At 39.8% G+C, this 22,959-nt stretch overlaps 1 protein-coding gene across 1 annotated transcript in view; it reads left to right on the top strand.

Annotated features, from left to right (window-relative positions):
• DHX57 (DExH-box helicase 57) overlaps window positions 1-19,060 on the top strand; it is a 67,975-nt gene extending 48,915 nt beyond the window's left edge. Inside the window, exons 18-25 of the mRNA XM_052648431.1 lie at window positions 822-1,098; window positions 6,261-6,356; window positions 6,442-6,525; window positions 10,184-10,321; window positions 10,970-11,044; window positions 13,089-13,223; window positions 16,578-16,778; window positions 18,391-19,060. Coding sequence (XP_052504391.1) covers window positions 822-1,098; window positions 6,261-6,356; window positions 6,442-6,525; window positions 10,184-10,321; window positions 10,970-11,044; window positions 13,089-13,223; window positions 16,578-16,778; window positions 18,391-18,534 — 1,150 coding nt within the window. The 3' untranslated portion in view covers window positions 18,535-19,060. The remainder of the gene's footprint in view (window positions 1-821; window positions 1,099-6,260; window positions 6,357-6,441; window positions 6,526-10,183; window positions 10,322-10,969; window positions 11,045-13,088; window positions 13,224-16,577; window positions 16,779-18,390) is intronic.
• The last annotated feature ends 3,899 nt before the right edge of the window (window positions 19,061-22,959 follow it).

Here is a 22,959-nt window from a genome sequence, read left to right as displayed (position 1 = left end):
ACAAAGTGAACAAAAGCAACTTGAAACACCATTATTTACCTGGTGAAGAAACATGAACAAATATCATAAAATAGAATATAGTGAATGAATGATTAAACTTGATGTTACTGAAGCTGGGAAACCTTTGGTTCAGCCTTTCTGAAAATTTGCATAGCATTTTATAAGAACTCTAAAGCTATCCATGCCCTTTGACCAAGTCATTGTTTTGAGAGAGAATGCTCATAAAATGTTACCCCAAAGGGAAAAAAGTTGCTTGTACAAAGATATTATGCTCTTCTTTTATCCAATTGATATATTTTGAGGTCCTTCTATTACATTAGTAAAAATGTAAAGGAATTGTAAGTAAAATAAACTTTTTACATATTAAATTTTTCTCTTTTGAAAATTACCTAAATTCATAATTTAAAAACAGCTTTTCAAGAGCTGCCACAGGCAGGACACAATGCACATTAATTTCATGAACAATTGCTGTGCAATTTCAGATGTGGGAAAGAGAGTAGGTGGATCATTTCAATGTTATTTTGTGATTTGAATCCACTGTTACAGAGAAAAGTATTTTGGAAGTTTATAGAGAGAAATATATTTCAAATCTCAGTAAATTTCAGAATCTGAAAGTGTTTCTGCAATTTATTGCTAGGAGAAGTACAAGACATAAGAGGTTTGTTGTTTTTTTTTTTAATTTATTTAAACTGACATTGTTTGGTTTATAAAAGCAGATATTTGGGAAATTATAAATTATTATTCATTCATGGCAGAAGCTTACTTCTTTGTGTCATCCCACCAGAAATAAAATTGACAATTGTTTTGTTTTCTTCTTTCAGAATTAAAATTTTAGAGATGTTTAGCACTCACAATCTCCAGTCTGTGTTCTCTCGGCTCATTGAACCCCCGCACACTGATTCTCTCCGTGCCTCAAAAATACGATTACGAGACTTGGGAGCATTAACTCCAGACGAAACACTGACCCCTCTAGGGTATCACTTGGCCTCTTTGCCTGTCGATGTGAGAATCGGCAAACTAATGCTGTTTGGGTCTATCTTCCGCTGTTTGGATCCTGCTCTCACCATTGCTGCCAGTTTAGCTTTTAAGTCTCCTTTTGTAAGTAAACAGCATTCATCTCAGCTGGAGTCCATAAGTGTCTAAGGGGACCATGGGGGTGCTTCAGGGTTATGTGAGCCCCTTAAAATTTTTCTTCTGAGTGTATTATATGTGACACTTTCAAGGCACAATGTCTAAAATTTTTATCAGATCTTCAAAGAAATCCATGCCCCAAGCAGATTAAAGAACTAGAGGCCCAGCTTATTTAAATCATCTAAATATGCTTTTTCTGTATCTCCTTTACTTGCCCATTATAGTAAAATAAAAAAAATAAGTGTCCCTGCATGATTTTAAAAAACAATAAATACATTGGACTACATTTTTATCAGCTTTATTGAAATATAATTCACCCATTTAAAGTGCACTGTCGTTTTTAGTATTGTGCAGTCATCACCGTAGTCAGTTTTAGAATGTTTTTGTCACTTCATAAAAAACCTTATTTATCACTCTCCTGTTTCCCTCTAATCTCCCCATCTCCTCCATCCTCAAGCAACCACCAGCTGGCTTTCTGTGTTCATAGATTTGCCTTTTCTGGACATCTCATATTAATGAAATAATATATAGTGTTTTGTGATCAACTTCTTCACTTAGCATAATGCATTTAAGATTCATCTATGTTATAGTATGTATCAGTACTTCATTCCTCTTATGGCCAAATAATGTTCCTTTGTTTGGGTGTACCACATTTCGTTTATCCATGCAGCACTTGAAGGACATTTGGGATTGTTTCCACCTTTGGCTATAAACTTCCATGTACATGTTTTTATGTGAACATATGTTTTCATTTGTCTTAGGTGTAAGACCTAGGAGTGAAATAATTTGGTCAAATGCTAGCTGTTTATTTAACTTTCTGAGGAACTTCCAGACTCTTCTAGAGTAGCTACATTTTACACTTGACCACCATTTTATCAGGATTGTAATTTCTCCACATCCTTACTAACACTTGCTATTATCTGACTGTTTTCTTTTAACTACCCTACATGCTGTGAATTTGTGGTCTTTGAACTGTATTTCTCTAATGGCTAATGATATTAAACATCTTTTCATTTTCTTCTTGTCCATTTGTATATCTGACAAGAAATGTCTTCAGATAGTTTGCCCATTTCTTAATTGGGTTATTTGTCCTTTGATTATTGAGTTCTAAGTATTCTTTAGACATTCTGGATATAAGTTCTTTAACAGATATGTGATGTGCAAATGTTTTCTCCTGTACTGTGGTTTGCCTTTTTCACTTTCTTGATCTGTTCTTTGAAATACAAGTTTTTATTTTTATGAATTCCAGTTTATTTAGTTTTTTGTTGCTCAAACTGTTGCTGTAATGGTTAAGAATTCATTGCTAAATCCAAAGTAATGAAAATTTATCTGTATATTTTTTCCTAAAAGTTTTATAGGTTTAGCTCTTACATTATGGTTTTCGCTCCATTTTGAGTTAGTTTTTGTATATAATGTGAAGTAAGAGTCCAACTTCATTCTTCTGCATGTGACTGTCCAGTTGTCACATCACCATTTGTTGAAAAGGCTGTTCTTTCTCCATTGGATAGTCTTTGCATCTTATAAAAAGTCAATTAACCATAAATATATGGTTTTATTTCTGGATTCTTAATTCTGTTCCATTGAATTATATGTTTACTTATGCCAGTTTCACACTATTTTGATTCAAAATACAAAACTCGAATAGTTTTGTAGTAAGTTTTGAAATCAGGAAGTGTGAGTCCTCCAATTTTGTTCTTTTTGTTAGTGTGTTGAGCATTTTTATATCATTTATGAGAGATACTGGTCTGTAGTATTCCTTCCTTGTGATGTCTTTATCTGGCTTTGGTATCAGAGTAATACTGGCCACATAATAATTTGGGAAGTGTTCTTGCCAACTTTTTTTTTTGAAGATTTTGTGAGGAATTAATTCTTTAAATGCTTGGTATAATTCAGTGGTGAAGTCACTTGGGCTTTTCTTTGTGGTTAGTTTTTTTTAATAATTAAACCTCTTTACTTGTTATAGGTATATTCAGATTATCTGTTTCTTTTTGAGTCATTTGCATTTTTCTAGGAATTTGTCCATTTCAGCTAAATTACCTAACTTATTAACATACAAACACTCATAGTATTTTATAGTCCTTTTTATTTCTGAGAGCCTGGTAGTAATGTTACTCTTCATTTCTGATTCTAGTAATTTAGCCTTCTCTCTTTTTCTCATGATCAGCTTGCCTAAAGGTTTGTCAATTTTGTTGATCTTTTCAGAGAACCGGCTTTTGATTTCATTGATTTTCCCTACTGTTTTTCTGTTCTCTATTTTATTAATTTCTGTGATTTATTTTCTTCAACTTGTTTCAGTTTTAGTTCATTTCCCAGTGTCTTAAAGTGAAAGGTTAGTTATTGATTTGAGATCTTTCTTCTTTTTTAATATAGACATATACAGCTATAAATTTTCTTCTACGGACAGCTTTAGCTGCATCCCATAAGTTTTGGTATGTTGCGTCTTCATTTGCATTCAAGTATTTTCTAATTTCCCTTTTCGGTTCTTCTATGACTCATTGGTTATTTAGGCATGTGGTGTTTAATGTCCATGCCTCTATGAGTTTCCCAGTTTTTTCCTGTTACTGACTTCTAGTTTCATTCTGTTGTGGTCAGAGAATATACTTTGTATTATTTTAGTCCTTTAAAACTTGTTACGATCTTTGTTTTATGGCTAAGCATATGCTCTATTCTGGAAAGTATTCCATGTAGACTTGAGAATGAATTATTGTTATTGTTATTGGGTAGGGTGTCACTCTGCCTTTATTTTCACCAGGGCTTATCTCAGATAGATAGAGAATAGAGAGATGCAATAATTTTCTTCAATTTTAATGTTATACATCATGGAATTGTAAACTCACAGATCTACAAAAAGATCTTAGTTCAGCCTCTTCATTTAATAACAGTTAACCAAGGACCAGACTGGGTGATGTAGCTTACTCAGCAACAGTCAGTACTGATGTGAGCAAGACGTCCACTGCCTATTCTCATGTAATCTAAATAGCCTCTCATTGGCTGTTTTCTTTTACTGGAATATAGAAATTGTTCATTAGAAATACTGGTGTCACCCTTAGCCAAAACTGAACACCTGTCCTTTGCTGGGTTCTGTAAGCATGATCCCCAAATGTAATCCTTTCTCCACTAGCCTTCCTAAAACAGAAGAAATTTTATTTTCAAGTAGAAATAAATAAAATTTTAATATTACTGTGTTAGCTGTAAAGGTGTGCAGATATACAAATTTAGAAAGAAGCACCGTAGTTGGTTTAGATTGACTGTCAGTGTGATACTAGGGCCTCAGTGTAACAAGCTGGTACCTATAGTATTGATACATGTGTATGTTGTATTGATACATGTGTATATTACAGTGAAAGAAGGCAGTGAAAATTAAGTTCTCAGCTAATGTCACTAATTTCTAGGGAAAAGGAGAACCTGTATTTTTAAGAGGAAAAAGCATGAATTATGGGTATAGAAATAGGGGAGACTTTCATCCCAATTCCAAAGAAAGGCAATGCCAAAGAATGCTCAAACTACCGCACAATTGCACTCATCTCACATGCTAGTATAGTAATGCTCAAAATTCTCCAAGCCAGGCTTCAGCAATACGTGAACCGTGTACTCCCTGATGTTCAAGCTGGTTTTAGAAAAGGCAGAGGAACCAGAGATCAAATTGCCAGCATCTGCTGGATCATGGAAAAAGCAAGAGAGTTCCAGAAAAACATCTATTTCTGCTTTATTGACTATGCCAAAGCCTTTGACTGTATGAATCACAATAAACTGTGGGAAATTCTGAAAGAGATGGGAATACCAGACCACCTGACCTGCCTCTTGAGAAATCTGTATGCAGGTCAGGAAGCAACAGTTAGAACTGGACATGGAACAACAGACTGGTTCCAAATAGGAAAAGGAGTACGTCAAGGCTGTATATTGTCACCCTGCTTATTTAACTTATATGCAGAGTACATCATGAGAAACGCTGGACTGGAAGAAACACAAGCTGGAATCAAGATTGCCGGGAGAAATATCAATAACCTCAGATATGCAGATGACACCACCCTTATGGCAGAAAGTGAAGAGGAGCTAAAAAGCCTCTTGATGGAAGTGAAAGAGGAGAGTGAAAAAGTTGGCTTAAAGCTCAACATTCAGAAAATGAAGATCATGGCATCTGGTCCTATCACTTCATGGGAAATAGATGGGGAAACAGTGGAAACGGTGTCAGACTTAATTTTTTTGGACTCCAAAATCACTGCAGATGGTGACTGCAGCCATGAAATTAAAAGATGCTTACTCCTTGGAAGAAAAGTTATGACCAACCTAGATAGTATATTCAAAAGCAGAGACATTGGTTTGCTGACTAAGGTCCATCTAGTCAAGGCTATGGTTTTTCCAGTAGTCATGTATGGATGTGAGAGTTGGACTGTGAAGAAGGCTGAGCGCTGAAGAATTGATGGTTTTGAACTGTGGTGTTGGAGAGGACTCTTGAGAGTCCCTTGGACTGCAAGGAGATCCAACCAGTCCATTCTGAAGGAGATCAGTCCTGGGATTTCTTTGGAAGGAATGATGCTGAAGCTGAAGCTCCAGTACTTTGGCCACCTCATGCGAAGAGTTGACTCATTGGAAAAGACTCTGATGCTGGGAGGGATTGGGGGCAGGAGGAGAAGGGGACGACCGAGGATGAGATGGCTGGATGGCATCACGGACTTGATGGACGTGAGTCTGAGTGGACTCCGGAAGATGGTGATGGACAGGGAGGCCTGATGTGCTGCGATTCATGGGGTCGCAAAGAGTTGGACACGACTGAGCGACTGAACTGAACTGACTGAAGTATAAAAGGTGAAAAAGAGTCTATAAAATGAAGATATCACAGTTAACAGAATCTTGGATTTTAGATGTAGCTTTTACAATGAGTAGCTCTTTGACATCTTGCCACTAGGAAGTAAAAGACCCAATAGAGGTCATTTTGAGTGGGAAGACGGACTCACACAATTAAGGCTGTTGGCTTGGCACTTAACCACCATAATTACTTTTAACCAGTCACCCACTTTGTACTCTGACCCACACAACACACTTCCCAAGCACCTGACTTCAGCAGTAGCAAAGTGCCACTTGAAACCTTGGATAAAATGTGTCCTTCAAGCTTGGCTTTCTTCCTTTAGGTATCTCCCTGGGATAAAAAAGAGGAAGCTAACCAGAAAAAGCTAGAATTTGCATTTGCAAACAGTGATTATCTGGCCCTTCTACGAGCATATAAGGTAAGTATATAAGCTAATAGCTGAGGTTTATTACCAGAGTTAGCATTAAAGACAGAATAACATTTTGGTTTTCTCAAAAATTTAGGGATGGCAACTAAGTATGAAAGAAGGTATGCGTGCAAGTTATAATTACTGCAGACAAAACTTCTTGTCAGGAAGAGTTCTTCAGGTGAGTTGTTGTGTGGAAATTTGTTTTTATCACTTACTGTCATAGTGCACCAGAGGGTGCTGCAACTTTATCTTGCTTGTCCTACCTTGACATTGAAAATATTATTTTTGGAATATGCTTGGCTTCCACCAGCTGTGTAAAACAGACTCCTGAACTATGACATCAGGCCTTCTGTGCTGAACCTTTCAATTCACCCGTTTTTCCTCTTCGCAGTGAATCTGTGTTTAACTTACGTGGAGGCTACGGGAATGTAGCCATTCTGCAGATTACTGCTAACTAGAAATCACTTTTTTCAGTGATTATACCAAACATCCTTAACCTGGATCCATAACCCCCTGAAATTGTTTCCAAAGTCACGCCCTTATACATATGTGCACTATTCTGGAGAAAGAGAACAAAGCTTTCATTGAGTCTCAAAGGTATCAATGACCATCCCCAAATCCCTTACCTTCTCCCTAAAACCAAAGAACAAATAGTGAACCAGATTTTCTTTATTTTTATTTTTTTTTCAGATTTTCTTTATTAATTCTTCTGTCCATCAGAGGCTACTGTGTCAAAAACGAGTACACGAGAAAGGTTTATTATCTTTTGTGTAATCATAGACAGGGCTCTGTCTTCTGCTGTGACAATATTTTAGGCCCTTTTCCATAGCAGCATGAAAATCCAGAATAATAATGGTGTATATATTTATAGAGCCTCCATTTCACTCAAATTTTGAAGCTAGGGAAGTGGAAGGACTTTCTTTCCATATTAGATGATGTTTTGGAATAGAACACAAAACTAATGTTCATACTTGACAGCTAGTTACCTCTCTACCCCATAAGGACCATCAGAGCAGAGATTTTATGTTTTCTTCAGTTCTATATCCCCAGTGCCTAGAAGAGTACTTAGAACAAGTTGATGCCCAGTAAAATTCATTGAATGCGTGAATGAATTTGTTTATTGACAGTGAAGTTCAGTTCAGTCGCTCAGTTGTGTCCGACTATTTGTGACCCCATGAATCGCAGCACGCCAGGCCTCCCTGTCCATCACCATCTCCCGAAGTTCATTCAAACTCATGTCCATCGAGTCAGTGATGCCATCCATCCATCTCATCCTCTGTCGTCCCCTTCTCCTCCTGCCCCCAATCCCTCCCAGCATCAGAGTCTTTTCCAATGAGCCAACTCTTTGCATGAGGTAGCCAAAGTACTGGAGTTTCAGCTTTAGCATCAGTCCTTCCAAAGAAATCCCAGGGCTGATATCCTTCAGAATGGACTGGTTGGATCTCCTTGCAGTCCAAGGGACTCTCAAGAGTCTTCTCCAACACCACAGTTCAAAAGAGACCTCAAAAGTATCCCAGTATTTGCCTTCCTCCTTCTCTGCCTTTAGGTATACTACAAAGAGACCTTTGGAGAAGACAGAGGCTCTGGCTTTAATCTAAGTATAATAAAAGCAGTGATTTTTAATCTTGGCCACACATTAGATTCACCTGAGGAAGCTTAAAAAAAATGCAAAATGCCCAAATTCCACCCCAGGCCAGTTACATCTGGATCTCTAGGGGTAGGGCCTGAGCATCTGTTTATTCTCCTTGTTGTAAATTCAACAAGTCATTCTCATATGCTGCAAGGGTTGAGAACCACTGGTCTAAAGGTATTTTATATGTAAAGCACAATAATAAATGTTTCCTTGAGTCCTTAAGACTTTTAAGTGTAAAAGATATCCTTTAAATTATATATATATATATTTACTAAATTTGATCTTTTTCCTTTATTTAGATTAGATTATTAGGCTGTATTTAGATTTTTCAGTGATCTTTGAGGTTCATCCATTACTTCTTTTCACTAAATTCCAGCTTAGAGCATAGAATTAGTTTTAATAAGATACCAATAAAAGCTTGTCATGAAATAGAACTCTGGGATATTTGAATCCCAGTTGTATTTTTGCCATGTTATCCATCTGTACTTGAGACAGTCCAAGAAAACACTTAAATTGTCATCAGAGACAAAGCCATTGCTTAGCTTTCCATTCCTTTGATTGGTGTCATCTGCTTCTGTGTTGTCTGATAGACAGCAGTATTTGAACAGAAGCCAAAAACAGGTTTGTTTTCATTCTTGTGCTCAGCTACAGAATGAGTGTGTAAATCTAAACCACTTAATAGTATTCCTATTCCCAGGGGAAAATATGAGCCAGCAAGTCCCCAGGGTAAGAGAAAGGGAACGTTTCTGAGGTGGGTATTCTGCATCCATTGACAGAGAACGCCAACCACTTTAAGCTCAGAGAAGGCACTATAAGGACCCCAGCAGAAAGGAAGTAGGAAAAATGAACAGGGTCACAGCACCATGAGTTAGGGTTCCAATCACAATAAACTACATTTCTGGCTGTAAGCATTGCCAGAAAAAATCAGACCTGTGCAAAATCCAGTTAATTTTTTTTTAAACACCTGACCTGCCTCTTGAGAAACCTATATGCAGGTCAGGAAGCAACAGTTAAAGCTGGACATGAAACAACAGACTGGTTCCAAATAGGAAAAGGAGTACGTCAAGGCTGTATATTGTCACCCTGCTTATTTAACTTATATGCAGAGTACATCATGAGAAACGCTGGGCTGGAAGAAACACAAGCTGGAATCAAGATTGCCAGGAGAAATATCAATAATCTCAGATATGCAGATGACACCACCCTTATGGCAGAAAGTGAAGAGGAACTAAAAAGCCTCTTGATGAAAGTGAAAGAGGAGAGTGAAAAGGTTGGCTTAAAGCTCAACATTCAGAAAATGAAGATCATGGCATCCGGTCCTATCACTTCATGGGAAATAGATGGGGAAACAGTGGAAACAGTGTCAGACTTTATTTTCTTGGGCTCCAAAATCACTGCAGATGGTGACTGTAGCCATGAAATTAAAAGACACTTACTCCTTGGAAGAAAAGTTATGACCAACCTAGATAGCATATTGAAAAGCAGAGACATTACTTTGCCAACAAAGGTCCGTCTAGTCAAGGCTATGGTTTTTCCTGTGGTCATGTATGGATGTGAGAGTTGGACTGTGAAGAAGGCTGAGCACTGAAGAACTGATGCTTTTGAACTGTGGTGTTGGAGAAGACTCTTGAGAGTCCCTTGGACTGCAAGGAGATCCAACCAGTCCATTCTAAAGGAGATCAGTTCTGGGTGTTCTTTGGAAGGACTGATGCTAAAGCTGAAACTCCAATATTTTGGCCACCTGAGGCAAAGAGTTGACTCATTGGAAAAGACTGATGCTGGGAGGGATTGGGGACAGGAGGAGAAGGGGACGACAGAGGATGAGATGGATGGATGGCATCACGGACTCGATGGACATGAGTTTGAGTGAACTCCAGGAGATGGTGATGGACAGGGAGGCCTGACGTGCTACGATTCATGGGGTCACAAAGAGTCGGACACAACTGAGCGACTGAGCTGAACTGAACAATTAAATGATCTTTTGGTTTTCTGAAATTTGTGAATTTCTGTGTAACAGTTTTACTCTGTCTGCTGGTTTGTATAAGTGAAAACTGCCCTTCTGGGAATGAACAGACAAGATATTCTTCATACTTGTCTGGTAAACCCATGAGTCCACTGTCCACTAAATTAATTCATTTTAGTAGTCATTCTTGCCTTTGATGTGTCAGTGTCTCTGCTTAAAGACTTTCTCCACTTGTTTCAGGAAATGGCAAGCCTGAAACGACAGTTCACTGAACTGTTATCGGACATTGGCTTTGTTAAGGAAGGACTCCGAGCAAGGGAAATTGAGAAAAGGGCCCAAGGAGGAGGAGATGGTATATTGGATGCCACAGGAGAAGAGGTAAAGTGTGTGCAGGTAGCTCTTATTTTATTTCTCTTTAATGATCATATACTTAGTCTATTACCTGAGGAATACCTGTAGGCCTTCCTCACTTAAGCCCTGGGAGCGATAGGTTAGTGGCAGTCTTGATTTCCTTCTTTCCACAAATGTCAACTAACACTCATAAAAACAAGGGTTTTTCTGTTTCTTGTTGCTTTTGCTATTTTTGTTTTATTTACATAGATTTTTGGTGAGTCCATCAGAGAGAAAACAGACTTTCCAATAATGTCTTCTTAATCAGACCAGCCTTTTTCAAACCAAGGATAGTTTTCTATTTAACTATAGGAAGAACAATTCAAGATGAACCTGATGTCACTCTCAGTGCAGTTAATACTTTCTAGAAATTGTGAGCATCTCACAAACCCGAATCTTTCTCTCCACTGATCCTTAGGAACACTGGCTTTATAACTGCTTTGCAGAGGCCTTGAAAGTAATTGTGGGCTTCTTGGAATGGGTCCTGTGTGAATGTAGTCTAGTAGATTGCTTTCTTAGAAATAATTTTTCACATGCTTTTAAGATAGAAGTCAAAAGAAATATAATAGTAAATTCTAAGGCACAGACAGAAATAGTCACATTATTTATAAGATTAACACTGTATTTCTCTCACAGGCAAACTCAAATGCTGAGAACCCCAAGCTGATATCAGCAATGCTGTGTGCTGCTCTGTATCCAAATGTAGTGCAGGTAACAGAACGTTTTCCTGGTCCTCCCACTTCTTGTTGGTTTGATTTGTAGCCAAGAGATGTAAGTTAAGACACTCACATTAAACATCTGAAGACACACACACACACAGCCTTTTAAACTTAGTTTATATTTCCAATCCTTCAATTCTCCAAATGTGTATAGATACAGAATCTTAAAGAACACATTCATTATATAAAATAAGGTGCCTTTTTAATCCTTCTGACATGATATTCCAGAAATCAAAATGGGCATAAATGTCACTGTCAGCCAGTCTGTGCATAACTAACCTAGGTTTAGGTCGAAATTTGATTCTACAACTCCCATTATGCCCTCTCAGTTCAGTTCAGCTCAGTCGCTCAGTCGTGTCCGACTCTTTGCGACCCCATGAATCGCAGCACGCCAGGCCTCCCTGTCCATCACCATCTCCCGGAGTTCACTCAGACTCACGTCCATCGAGTCAGTGATGCCATCCAGCCATCTCATCCTCTGTCGTCCCCTGCTCCTCCTGCCCCCAATCCCTCCCAGCATCAGAGTCTTTTCCAATGAGTCAACTCTTTGCCTGAGGTGGCCAAAGTACTGGAGTTTCAGCTTTAGCATCATTATGGCTTCTACTCTGGGCTAAAATTAGATAAGAACAAAATCAAGTCAGTGCTTTGCCATGGGACATCTGTGATCTCTTCTGGAAACCGTACCTGAGTGGAGTCTTGGACTTGCGGTTTGATCATCTCGTCCCTGTCAACCTCAGAATGTGAATTTGTCAGCGTACTGAGCACTTCTCGTAGCTGTTTGCTGTATACTCAGCTGACATCTGTTGATTCTTTTATGGCTTAGTTTTGCTTAGTGCTTGCATGCTTTTGAAACCATTTGCAGCTTCTCCAAATGATTTTTTTTTCAAGTAAAAGCAATGGAGACAATTGAAAAATCAGGGGTGGGTGGGATGAATAAGCCCAACACAGAAGATTTTTAGGGCAGTAAAAATACTGTGCGTGATACCATAACGATAGATACGTATCACACTTGTCCAAACCCTTGGAATATACAACAAGAAGAGTGAACCCTCAAGTAAACTGTGGGCTTTAGGTGATTGTGATTTGAAAATTTTTTTAATCTACCCTTTCTAGATAGCAGTTTCGTTTCTAAGGATTTATTATGAGAAAATAATTGCATATTTATGTAAAGATACAGGTAGGAGAATATTTGCAATTATAAACAGCACTAGAATGAATGGTCTAAAACTCCAATAATAGGGAATTTATTGGTTAAATTATTACATGTCATTACAGTGATCCTATATTTTGGTATATATTTTATATCATTTGTTTGTCTCCATTTCTATATTATGAAGATCTAATAGAAAACTAAAGTGTTTCTCAAATATTTTTATTTCTTAATCATGAGATTACAAGAGAGTTTTCCTAGTATATATATATTTTTTATTGAAGTATAGTTGATTAACAGTATTGTGTTAGTTTTAGGTGTAGAGCAGTGGTTCAGTTATATATATTTTTTCAGACTATTTTCCATTGTAGGTTCTTATAAGATATTGAATATTGTTCCCTGTGTTACACAGTACTGTTGCTTTCTACAGCAAATATGGGGGTATGTGTGTGCATATAAGCTTTTCAGTTGTTTCAAATGAAATAGTCTATTCATTCATAGAGGTTTGTTTTTTTTTTTCTGTTTTGAAAAAGTCATTTGGAAGTATTGGTATGGGAGTACTGGTATGGGAGGTGTCAGCGGATTCCTGGCCAGTGTTGCCAGCAGGATCTCTTTTCCTGATACTCAGTGCACACCTGAAACATCAGCGTGGTTTCTCCCCCATGTGGCTGGTGTGTAGTATAGTCACCCAGGACTACTGCAGTTATATCCACACTTCTTCATGGTTAAAAAAAGAAAGCAAGCATGCTTATACTGCTTTCAAAAGGAAACTAAGAGAGAGGGAAGACGCAGCAAAGGCATTCAAACAAGATTGGTTTTGTGTCGGGATATACCCTACAATGTAAATACATATATATATATTTTCTTATAACTATGTATTGTTTAGGTGAAAAGCCCAGAGGGGAAATTTCAGAAGACCAGTACCGGAGCTGTCAGAATGCAGCCAAAATCAGATGAGTTGAAGTTTGTCACCAAGAACGATGGATATGTACACATTCACCCTTCATCGGTGAACTATCAGGTCAGGATGGCTGAGTAAACTTACAGTCAGGTTCCACATCCACAGATTCAACCAACACAGATTGTGTAGTACTGTAGTATTAGCTACTGCAAAGATCCAAATCTAAGTGGACCCACATGGTTCAAAGCCTTTTTGTTCAAGGGTCAGCTGTTTTTACATGTGGCAGGTCCTGGGGTGAGAAACAGTCCCTTAATTCACCCAAACCTTGTTCTGTCACTTGCTGTCCTTAGGTGCTGACTTGGGGAAGGTTGAATAAGCACAGATGTGCTAGAAATTGAACTATTAAGCCTGCTTTCAGATACAAAATTGTTCTTTAAAGGTCGTGAGGTAATCCTTTGCCTCCATCTGTGCCTTAAGAGGCCTTGACCTATACTCTGATCCAGGCTTCTCAGCTCTCACTCTTCCTTCAGCCTCTTGCTGGACGCCTTCTGCTCCCATCACTCCACTAAATTCATCAGAAGTCATGAATAACTTGCAAGTTGTCAAATCTTGGGAACAAATTTCCGGCTTCCCATCATTCTTGACTCATGTAGTATAAGACACTGCTGACCTCCCTACCTCTTGACACTATCTTCAACGTTTTTTGCTTCTGAAATATCACTTCTGTTTCTCTGATCATCGCCTTCCAGCGCCTGTACTAGATTCTCCTCCCTTGCTCTGAAATCATGGTTCTGTCCCTGTCCTTGGGTTCTTAGCGCAGGGCACATAATCTTCCTGAACCACCAGAGCACACCATCGTAGCTCTAACTGCCACCTACATTTTGACACAGGCTCTAGATCTCTCTCATGCTTGGTTTCTTCTCTGAGTTCTTGCTGGAAATCACCATCTGGGTGCCTTCTTGTCGCCTCAAACTCAAAAGCTGGAAAACCAAACTCATTATCTCTGAATTCACTGCTCTCTGTTCCCTCTCTTGGTGAAATGGTACCGAATCAGAACCCCGGAGTCACATAAACCCTGCTTCTTTTCTCCTGATGCTAATCTAACTGGTCACCAGGTCCCAATAATTGCACCTTTTTGACGTATCTCAGATTTGCCCACTTCTCCTGTCCCTGCTGCCATTTCCTCAGTTCAGACCCGACATCTGTCTCTTGCCTGAAGTACTAATCTTACATCCGGTGCTTGCCCTCTAGCCCTGTGTACTACTGCTTCCAGAGTCACCTTTACAAAGCACATCTCTGAGCATGTCACGAGTGTTAGTTGCTCAGTCATGTCCACCTCTTTGCGGCCTCTTGGACCACAGGCTCTTAGCCCACCAGGCCCCTCCGTCCATGGGATTCTCCAGGCAAGAGTACTGGAGTGGGCTGCCATTCCCTTCTCCAGGGGTCTTTTGAACCCCAGGTCTCCTGCACTGCAAGCAGATTCTTTACTGTCTGAGTCACCAGGGAAGCCCACCTTTACAAAACATACCTTTGTTCGTGTCATACCGTCGTTTAAAACTCTTCATCTGTGGAGTCGCTTTGTATGTGGAGCCTACTGTAAACTCTTCTATAACCTTTCACATCCAGCCCCTTCTTAGACCACCGCCCCAGCTCCCTCTCTGTCATGCTCCAGGCCACACCAGACAACCGGCAGTATCTCCCAGTGCCGTGACACAGGACGCATTGTTCTGTGTGCCTGGAGTGGCATTCTCATTCCCCAGCAGGCTCCTACTTGGCCCTCAAGCCCCGTGCTCCTCTCCAGGGTGCTCCTTACTCCTGCCCCACCGCTGTACAGCATGCGTTTTTCTGCTGCTGCATTTACCACATTCTCTTATGGTTTATGGTATGTCTCATTCATAGACTTTTGAAATTCCTGAAGACAGGAATTGAATTTTATTCATTTCCACATTCTCAATGTCTAGCACAGTGCCTCGCCAGCATGAAGGCAGATGTTCAACAAAGCTTCATCTCGATAAAGAGATGGAGGAAAAGAGAATGAAGAAAGTTTGAAGTGTGAGGGCTGGTCAACCGCTAGAACTACTAAGTGAAGTGTCAACAAAGCATGAAAAACATCTCCTTAAGCTCAGAAGAGTCTGAGGACTGGGAGATCATCTGCCCTCTCCACTGCATGTGTACTTAGCAAACAGGCGCCCAAGTTATCTCCACTCCTCTCCTGAGTTTACCATGACATTTCTGCAGTAAATCTAAGTCATCCGTGCATCCAGTCAGTACCTGCCACCCTCTGTGTGCCAGGCACTGTTGTAGGCCATGGAGGACAGCAGATGAGCTAGGGAGACACGGTCTCTGCCCTCAGGGAGCTTACGTTCCAGAGGGGAAGACAGGCAAGAAATAAGTAAACAATCTCAGGTGAACGACAGATGTTAGAAAATAAAACCATAAGAGATTGAGAGTGACAGGAGAGGGTTGGTTTTTTTTTTTAACTATAGTTGAAATTAACACAATGTTGTAAATCAGGTATATAGCTTCAGATTCATTTCTGTTATACATATATTGACTATAGTTCCCTGTGCAATACAGTAAATCCTTGTTATCTTTTATATACAGTGGAATCTATTAATCTCGTATTCCTAATTTACCCCTCCCCTTCCCAAGAGGGGCTGTTGTACATAGTGTGGTAAGGGAAGAACTCCAAGGAGAAAAAACTGGGCAGGTCCTAAATAAAGTAAAGGGCAAGTTATGCAAGTATCTAAAAAGAAAACCTTCTAAGCCGGGGAAATAAGTGCAAAGACCATGAGATGAGGGCACATTTGGTGTGTCCGGCAAATGCAGGAAGGCAACCAGTGCAAACGACGGGAAGGTCAGGGGTGGCGGTGACAGAAGAGTTGGGATAAGCAGGCAGGAATCAGGTCGTGTGGGACCTTGTAATCCACAGTAAAGATCTGAGATTTTATCCTTGGGAAATCTCTGGAGGGTTTTGAGCCCTAACTGGTTTTTAAAAGATCACTGTGGCCACTGTATGGAAAAGAAACTGAGGATGCAAAGGGGCAAGTACATAGGAAGCCGCTGCAGTGGTCTGTATGAGACGATGGTTTGTACGAGGTGTAGCTGTAGAAGTGGAGGGGCTATGTCAGTTCATTGTGCATTTTGAAAATAGAACCATCAGGACTTAGTGATGATAGAGAGAGAGAAAGCAATCAAGGATGTGGGGCTTGAGCAACTAGGTGAATGGGAGTCTCACTGAGCTAGTGAACCCGACAAGCATGGGAAAATGGAAAGTTCCCTTGAATGTAAGTCCAAGATACTTGTTAGCTGTCCAGGTGCAGACATCCAATAGGCAGCTGCAAGTACAAGGCTAGAGCTCGGGAAGGTACAGGCTGAAGGTCATCTGGGGAGTCACTGGACAGGTGACAGGTAAATCCCTGGGACTGGTGGGATTCTGCTTATGTCGCCAGTGACATCACTGTCATGTTCCAGGTCAGACACTTTGACAGCCCCTACCTGGTGTACCACGAGAAGATCAAAACTAGTCGTGTGTTCATCCGAGACTGCAGCATGGTGTCTGTGTACCCACTGGTCTTGTTTGGAGGAGGCCAAGTGAATGTGCAGCTCCAAAAGGGAGAGTTTGTTGTTTCCCTGGATGATGGTTGGATCCGCTTTGCAGCTGCTTCCCATCAGGTAAGGGATAAGGGGCTCTGATAATATGAAATACAGGGCATTCCTTCAGGGAACAAGGACAACAGAGCTGTGTTAGAGTGAATGACACGTGTGCAGGGGACACTGAGCAAGACTGAGGCTGAAGTAAGGCCAGGGGTGGAGCTGTAGTAAGAGCTGAAGAAGTGCACTGGGAGGGAAAGCCCAGAACAGAAGCTGTGAGTGAGGTATTGGAGCTTTCTGTTATAGAAATATAGATTCAGAGAAAACATAGGTGAGCAGAAGTAAAAATTACCCTGATTCTACAGCCACCATTAAAAAAATAATAAAGATAATGGGTCTAAATGTTTTTATTCTCAGGTCTCAAATTATTCAGTATATGGAGTCTCTAGAAAACATTTAAGGGAGAGTATATTCAAGAAAAGATTTTACCATTTGCATCTGTTGGAAATCTTCTAATCTTCTATTGCAGGGGGCAGAAACACCAATTCAAACATTACCGTAAAATACACCAATGAATTCCCTTTAAAGTCTAAAGCAGCACTGTCTAGGAGAAATATACGTGGCACAGACCTAAGAATTTTTCTAGTAGCCACATTTAAAAAAAATAAATAGATGAAATTAATTTTAATGTATTTTATATAGCACAATTTTAATAATTTTATATAGCATAAAACATTTAAGTTTTAATTGTATCATGTAATCAGTATAAAAAATTGAGATTTTTATATTTTTCATACTAAGTCTTCAAAATCTGGTGTGTATTTTATAGTCAGAGTACATCTCAGTTAAGACCAGGCGCATTTCATGTGTCATGAGATTAGCCACACGGGACAGTACAGGTCAGGAGGGCCAGGCAGGGTTGGTTTGATTGAACTGCTTAATGACAAAAGCCTGGCTGGCCCCTGGTATAGGATGGCTATAGCTCCTGCATGTCCAGGCAGCACATATGGCCCCAAAGTGGAGACAGAATGCTGCTTTCCTGAAGGCACACCTCTTCTTCTAAACCGGTTCCTGTCACTGAAGAATGTCACGGCCTCTAAGGCCTGGATCCCCTGAACCATTCACTCTGGTGCATGGCATGAGCCGATTAGATCAGAGTGGCTACTCCAAGGTTGCCACACAGTGGAGGAAGAGCCAGACAGATGTTGGCAAGACGTCCACAGTGCCACATCGGCACAAGCAGTGTGCTGTGCTCCCACCCCACCTCCTCACCAACCAAAGCATAGAAATTCCAGAGTTAAAGAGATTTTTTGGTTTAATGTCTGCCATTTTTAATTCTCCATTTTCCTGCTTCTCCTCTCAGAGCTAATTGTAAAAGTTGGCCAAGCTTTAACATGCAGAACACTGCATAAAAGCTGTTTCTGGATTTAATCTTTTCTTTAAATGAAATGTAACAGAGGAGCCTTTTTATAATGGTCCCAGTTAGTACACTACAGAGCTGTATGTTCCTGTAATTGCATCAAGAAACTTTAGAAGCACTTTTAGAGGGAAGAAAAAAAAGCATTTCATTCTCCCCCCATGGAATTAATAGCAGAGACCTAGAACAATGGGCATCACAACTGGAGAATTCCCTTTAACCACCTTTCCTCCCCTGGTGGTCCAAGCACTGCTTACATCGCAACTTTCATTTTAGGTGGCTGAATTAGTAAAGGAACTTCGTTGTGAACTTGACCAGCTCCTCCAGGATAAGATAAAAAACCCAAGCATAGATCTGTGCACCTGTCCTCGAGGGTCACGGATCATCAGCATGATTGTGAAACTTGTCACCACACAGTAAAGACCTGTCGCGGAGAGCGCTCCCTCCTCACCTGCTTGCTCAGCTGGGAACCGATAGCGGCACTTCTACATCCAGCTGCAGCGCGTGGGGCTGCCCTGGGGAAGGAGCCCAGGGCAGGCTCTGCTGTGTCAGCTGCGGCCACACACACCTTTAGGGACGTTTTCCAGACTGAGTGTTGCTAACCAAGCAGTGGGCACTCCTGCCTGGCACAGTTTGAAGTGTCAGTGTGAGACAGCTTAAAAACCAACCTGCCTGTTTCTTTTTTTTTTTTTCCTCTCTGACTGCCCTGGAATGAATGAAGTTCATCTGATAACACAAAAGTGAACGTTTAATACAGTGGTTTTAATCTCTGTTTTTTTCCTGCTTTTTATTAGAGTGAGATGAGGGGCATGAGGAGAAATACCAGTTGTTTTTTTCTGTCATAAAAGCTCAACTGAGAGAAATCAGAACAGAGAAGGGAAAAAAATCATGTGAGCAAGAAAAATTAAAACTTCATTTTCAGCCATAGGCATTATGTAAACTTCATTTGTGAGGGGTTTATTTTTACTCATTAAAATTCAGCTTAAAAAAAGTTGAGTTCTTATTTGTTATTAAAATGTGAGCTGGTTTTATCAGTAACACTCTTATTCTTAAAAGCAGAACAACCTGGGTGTTTTCATCCTCTTTTGGGTTTTCCATTTATGAGTCTTACTCTGTCTTTTGAACTCGCCCGGATCTAAGGGCCACATTTCGCATTACCCGAAGGAGAATTTTAATGGTATTCTCAGAACATAGTTGGCATGGTTCAGGTTCATGGAGAAAGCTGCCATGCTAGTGTCAAATTTACAGCCATAACAATACCTTCTATGAGAGTGCTTATTTTCAGTCACCACTTAGGTTAATGCAGCACTCACATTTTGGAAAAAACATGAATACATTTACCTTGGCTAGATAGTTTTCAGTGTCCAAGAAGAATTCCAGAAAAATGAGTGGAAGACGTATTCTTGTATGTGTAGCCCTCAGGTAGAGAGTTTCCCACTACAGATAGAATTCACACTAACTCAACAAAAGCACCTCAGTGAAGGATGTTCACCTTTCAAGCTATTAAAGTTTCCAGGAAACCTCCTAGACTGTTCAAATGGTCACACATATCAGTGGTCCCCAACCTTTTTGGCATTAGGGACCAGTTTGATGGAAGACAATTTTTCCACAGACTCGAGTAGAGGGGAATGGTTCGGGGATGATTCAAGCGTATCAGCCCCACCTTAAGTCATCAGGCATTAAATCCCGGTGGTTAGGGGCCCTGGCATATATGATAGCACTTATGTATAATCTAAAAAAAAATAAGTGATTCAAACAAACTTATTTACAAAACAGAAATAGACTCACAGGCATAGAAAACTTATGGTTATCAAAGGGTATAGCAGGGTGGGAGGTAGAGAGATGGGAAAGAAATTAGGAGTTTGGGATTAACATGTAAATACTACTATGTATAAAATAGGTTAACAAGGAACTGCTGTATGGCACAGGGAACTATAGTCAATATCTTATAATAAAAAGAATGAAAAAGTATATTCAATATATGTATAACTGAATCACTTTGCTGTACATTTGAAACATTTTAAATTAACTATATCAATAAAAAAAAAGAAAACACATAAATCCTATCAATCTGTAGGTGTGCCAGACTGAAAAAGTTTGGAATGCCTTGACTGAAGGCATTCATAAGAAAATCCTCACCCCAAACTAAATTTCTTAAGCTCATCATTGCAATTTTGAAATAAATGAAATTGGATTCTTTGTGATTCAAGTCAGAATGCAGTAGTATTTCAAGGTGAAACTGGATTTCCAAGCACTAATAAGATGGTCAGCTTTTAACGTTTATTTTATGGAGAAGTCTGTAAATAATTTCTCAGATATTTGTTTTACAGGAATCTAGTTAGGGAACAATATTAAATGAAGTTCTCGCTACAAAATTAGCCCACATTGCTGTTTTGTCCAACATGTAACTGGGAAGTTCTCAGGAAATGAAAATAATTCAACACTTAGGGAGGTGGTCAGGTTGATAAAACATTAGCTTGGTCTTCCTTCTGGAGTTCCATATCTGAATGTTACAACTCAAACTCCCTGACAAGTAATGAACTTTAGTCTGTCCCCATTCTGTTATCTGAGCAGTTTACTGTATCAAAGCATGCAGACTCTGGATCCGTAGGCACAAAAATTTTTTCTATTTCTAGGCAATGGTCTGAATGTGTCCCTGAGAGGTTGTCATAAAATAAGAAAGACCTTATGAAAGTGAGATAGGCTGGGGTCTGGGGCTCTTTGCCTTAGTGCTTGCACCTAGGCAAACGTCTCCTGGAGCAACAAAGTAACAAAATATATATATATGTAAGGGACTAAAAATAACTGTAAATGGGCAGTGGTGCAACTTATGAACAAGATACGAAAAGAGCAAAAACCCACACAGCACTGCCAAGGGTGTGGGCAGACCACCTTTGCCATCCCTCTGGCCTAACCCCTGCATCCACCCCTGCCCTCACCCTGTTTAAGGAACCAGCGCACCCCTCCTCAGGGAGTGAGCAAGGGAACCTACTTGTTTCTGTTCCCTCCTGCTGCAGTAGGAGTCCCCAAAAGCCTTGCCCACGTTTGGCCTTTTGTCAACTTCTACTGATTAAGGAGGCCAAGAACCCAAGTCAGTAACAAAAGTACTTTGTAAAATTAAAATACAGCAAATGTAAGCAAATGGGGACTGAGGGGTGGTTTTCAGATGCAGCCCAGGCTGGCTCTAAGGGGACAGCACTCTGTTGTGGTCTCAGTTGCTGGTACTGAGAGCTAGTGAGCTTGGGCTTCACACTCTGAGGGTATCTTGTGGGTTTCACTCACTTGCTACATAAATAATGGATTCCTGGGAGTTCCCAGGGATAGGAGAGTATGGTCACACTGCCATTACTATGCCTTAACAAGCCTAGGCAGAGGCTGCCTCTTTCCTCCTAAATCATGCTAGAATTAAGCATAATTCCTAGGATTTATTTTCCCCCAAATGCAGGGGGATATTTGTTTAATATGTACAAGGTAAGCTATATTGTTTTCAGAAATTAGAGCTTGACTGTGAATCTGTGTCAGTCAATATTTGAGTGCCATGGTACAGAGTGCCTTAAACAATGAGTACAATTTTTTATCACTGCAATAGTTTCAGATCCTTCTAGAGTGACAGGCTTCTTCCGCAATGGGTCATTAACATGGAGAAACTTTTTCTTGCCATTTCTAAGTTACCACTCAAAAGGTATATCAAAGACTGGTCTTAAATATGACTTGCAGCCCAATCACTGACCCTTGAGGTGCTTTAAAATCTGTTTTCATAATTTGTTGCACCAAAGAGCAGAAAAAGAGTTCTTTTGGGGAACTGAAGCTCTGTGTATGAACCATTAGGAAAGAATAGAATCAGTGTTTCATAAATACACAAGACAGCAGCCTAAATTTGAACTTTTTCCCACAGTTTGGCCTCTTTGCCCCATCCATGCCCGACTTGAGCCACCCAGCTCTACTCCCAAATCAGTTCTAACCAGCTGCTTGGTAAACAAGCCAGAAAACAGCGCCCCAATGAGATAGCTGGGAAGAGGACACCTTGGAATCAATAGACTGGGGGGGCGGGGGGGGGGGGCGGGTTTCACCTCTATTTCAGTGTTTTAGGAAAGAAACAAATAGCAAAAGCCAGCATAAGAGGGGTTTGTTTGGAAAAGCAACTACTCAGGGGTGGCTTTGGAAATTCAGCCCAATCCCATAACTACCAACAATGTGAATCAGTATTTAGGATGATGACCCTGACATGTTACAAATACAATATTGCTTAAAATGGTAAAGTATATAATAATTTAACATTTCAACAGAAGCATTTCAAAACAGCGAAGTTTTTAAAAATTATTCTTTATGTAGAAAATGAAGTTCCTGCTGCCTCCCTCCAACCTAGCTGTTACCAAAAATGACCTGAAGGAGTTAATTTTCCTTTTATGTTCAATGATTTTAATCAAGAAACTATCCTTTCCTGTTTTTTCTACAATTAAAAGACAAGCTAAGTTAACCAAAAAGACTCATTTACTTCATGAGTAAATGAGTACTCATTTACTTCATTTACTTCTGCTTTTAATAAGTTTTGTCTCATTCCATTCTTGAGTTTCAAATGTGTAATTTGAAAGGTTAACAGGAAAAAAAAAATGAAAGGTTAAGATACTTCTATTGTAAGACTTTATTTGTCCAGAGATTAATTATAACAAATATATGTACAAAAATGAAAGAAGTTTCCTCATGGAAGAAAATGTAGTTTTTATTTGAAAACCTGGCTCTCAACTTGGGGCACTTTTGCTCACGAGGGAACACCTGGCAATATTTGGAGATGTCACGTATGAAGGGGGAAAGAGTATCCTCGGTAACTAGTGGTTAGAAGCCAAG

This window comes from Budorcas taxicolor, chromosome 11, assembly GCF_023091745.1.
Source record: "Budorcas taxicolor isolate Tak-1 chromosome 11, Takin1.1, whole genome shotgun sequence".
Classification (NCBI taxonomy): Eukaryota; Metazoa; Chordata; class Mammalia; order Artiodactyla; family Bovidae; genus Budorcas; species Budorcas taxicolor.
This window is presented reverse-complemented; position numbering and strand designations above follow the sequence as displayed.